General features: G+C 38.8%; 1 protein-coding gene across 4 annotated transcripts in view; it reads left to right on the forward strand.

Annotated features, from left to right (window-relative positions):
* The window catches only part of LOC117813755, a 10,964-nt gene extending 8,679 nt beyond the window's left edge, over positions 1–2,285 (forward strand). For all 4 annotated transcript variants that reach the window (XR_004631444.1, XM_034684776.1, XM_034684777.1 and 1 more), the window contains 3 exons: positions 615–773; positions 957–1,052; positions 1,245–2,285. Coding sequence is in view for 3 of the 4 variants with exons in the window: in XM_034684776.1 (XP_034540667.1) it covers positions 615–773; positions 957–1,052; positions 1,245–1,547 (558 nt within the window). In the remaining variant the exon portion in view is untranslated. The remainder of the gene's footprint in view (positions 1–614; positions 774–956; positions 1,053–1,244) is intronic.
* The last annotated feature ends 695 nt before the right edge of the window (positions 2,286–2,980 follow it).

A 2,980-nucleotide genomic window follows, 5' to 3' on the forward strand; every position in this document is an offset into this window, starting at 1 on the left:
GAGACAGACAAAGATGGAGATGGGAGGGGAGAGGAACAGAGAGACAGACAGACAGAAAGACAGACAAAGATGGAGATGGGAGGGGAGAGGAACCGAGAGACAGGCAGACAGACAGACAGACAGACAGACAAAGAGGGAGATGGGAGGGGAGAGGAACAGAGAGACAGACAGACACAGATGGACACAGACTGACGGGCAAATGTAAAGATAAACAGAGCGAGTGAGACAGGCACACAGACAGAAATAAAAAGACGGAGAGGGAGAGAAAGATACAGTGGCAGAGTTGAGACCAAGAGAGAGGAAAAGACAGAAGAGTACGGTAGGAAAGAGAGAGAAAGAGACAAACGCATGCATTCAACACAGATTTACTGTTTTCTGTTTTCCCTTTTTGTTTTGTTTTATTCTGTTCTCAATTGATGGGCAGACAGACATAAAGAGGGAGAGAGATATAGAAAGGGGAAGAGATGGACAGAGAGGCAGATATAAACCTAGAGGCAAAGCTGCTGTAATGATGGAAGTTGTAGGTCAAATCAGAAAGGGAACCTGTGAGATCAGAAAGCATATTGACTCTTGGGACTCTGACTTTGAACAAAACTTTTATTTTTTTGGTTCAGATTTCTCAGGAATTTCATCGGATCACCAGCAAAGATCTCTTGGAGACCTTCAGAGCATCCCTTGACATGTATGTGCCGCACCTACTGAGACTGTACCGGGCTAAGAGGGAAGCTTGTGGTCGGAAAATGGAAGACCTCCTTGATACACTTGATGAACAGGTGAGGAACATGTCCCATAGCACAGAATTGACAATTGCAAGGAAAACAATGTATTTGCATGTAATCCCGTCAAACATTTTAGATTCAGTGCTTTATCCTTCTCAATACTTTCAATAACTTTGTAGAAATACAGTATTGCACTATACTAATTAGTCTTTTTTTTTTTCCCTCGATCCTCTTAAGACATCGGACATACTGTCTCATCGAAAGACAGCAGCAATGAAAGGTCTCCCCATCTTTGTCCGGGATGATGCCACAACATTTTTCCTCCAACGTTCAGTAAGTATTGGCACCTGTTGTTTCTGCTGTAACATATGACTCACAATTCTATCTTAACTTTTTAAAATTTTGTTTTTGATTGAATCACCTACAACTGAAGACAAGCATGTTACTAAAGTTAGTTTAAATCAGAAAAGTTTTGTCTTTTTTCTTCCATAACCCATCAGTAAGGCATGTGCTTTGTTTCCACAGGCCACTGAACCTGAAGACAGGGCTCTCAGCGGAGTGTCTGTTGCCATCCTCACCATCATTGAAGATGATGATGCGCCGAATGTATTGGATGTAGCTGTTGTGTTGGAAGGAGCCATTGTGCTGCATGACATGCCAGACCTCTGCACAGCCTTTGCATATCTCTTTGGCCTTTTGTATGCCATGAACATTGACTATCCAAAGCAGATGGCCTACACCTTTGAAGCAATTCAGACCATCTTCTTCGAGCTTGGATCTGTTCGCTCCCAGCGCACACGGTCTCTGAAAACAAAGCTATCACTGTAAACGTTCATCAAGATGCCTCCAGTGAGAAGGACAACTTAGTTCATGTCTGCGAGTTAATTCATGTTTCAAGTTCATTGTCAGTGCTTGTGTAAAATGTTTAGTAAATGCTTGCACATTGTCATCTTATGCACATAAGCCAGTTTTGCCTGTGGAAGTTGTGTGGTTTAGGCCCAACCAGGTTCATTGTCAGTGCTTGTGTAAAATGTTTAGTAAATGCTTGCACCATGGTCATTTTAAGCACATCAGCCAGTTTTGCCTGTGGAAGTTGTGTGGTTTAGGCCCAACCAAGTTCATTGTCAGTGCTTGTGTAAAATGTTTAGTAAATGCTTGCACATTGTCATTTTAAGCACATCAGCCAGTTTTGCCTGTGGAAGTTGTGTGGTTTAGGCCAAACCAGGATCATTGTTCAGTTAAAACTTCAGTATATGAACATGCAGTCATTTCAAGCATGTAAGTCCCTTTTGTGAAATCCTGTGAACATTTGTGGATAGGTGAGATGCTAGTTGAATAGGCTTTTGTCTTTAATTTTTGTTTTATCATTTAATGTTCTAAAGTGTTTGAGGCCCAGCAGGTCTTTCATGGATCACAAAAATGTATGATCACAAAGGCAGTTAGGATCTTTTTTTTCAATGTCAAGAGTTTTATAATATGACGGCACGTTTGATTGTACTTGAGGCCAGACCTCAGTGTTTATATTGACATTTGAATGTCACGTGGAATAAAAATTGTTCTGCTTTATTTCAGATGTGCTATTTGGATTTATTTATAGAAAGCATTGCTTAAATCGCATACTTCATTTAAGTCAAAATTTTGTCTGAAATGATTAAGAATTTTAAGTTTATTGAACAAGAATATCCATTTTTGTTGAAGGTGGAAATTCATGGCAATGAAGCTAGCTTTTCATTGTTGGGCTCACAAAAATATTGAGTAGTACCAATACAAAGTTTTATCCCACTGAATGAGGAATTGTAGGTTTATTCAATTAGAATATCTGCATCGATTGAACATAAAAATAAGTGGCATTGGAGCAAGAATTTTATTGTTGTCTGGACTAGAATATCATAAATGGGTGAACAAGAAAATCCAAGTTGACAGAACTTGTGTCCTAACTTGATAATTTGAGTTATGTGAACAACTTGCATAGTAAGTTGAGAAAACTCAAAAATTGATTGCATCATGTTGCCTTGATATTTTGAGTTTTCCTGGCCTTTTCTTTTTAACAGTGTGGACTAGGGGGGTTGAATAATTTTGTCAACGAAGTAATCACAGAAAGGCCATTAATTGGAATATTACAAACATTTTTGTTGTAATTTCAGTTGTATTTGTCTATTTGACATGTCATTGTTTAATGTGATTATAAACAAGATGAAAAATAAATGTCAAACTTGCAAAAACACTTATCTACTGTGGGGGTTGAATAATTTTGAACACAA

This window comes from Notolabrus celidotus, chromosome 6 (assembly GCF_009762535.1).
Source record: "Notolabrus celidotus isolate fNotCel1 chromosome 6, fNotCel1.pri, whole genome shotgun sequence".
In the NCBI taxonomy this organism is placed as follows: domain Eukaryota; kingdom Metazoa; phylum Chordata; class Actinopteri; order Labriformes; family Labridae; genus Notolabrus; species Notolabrus celidotus.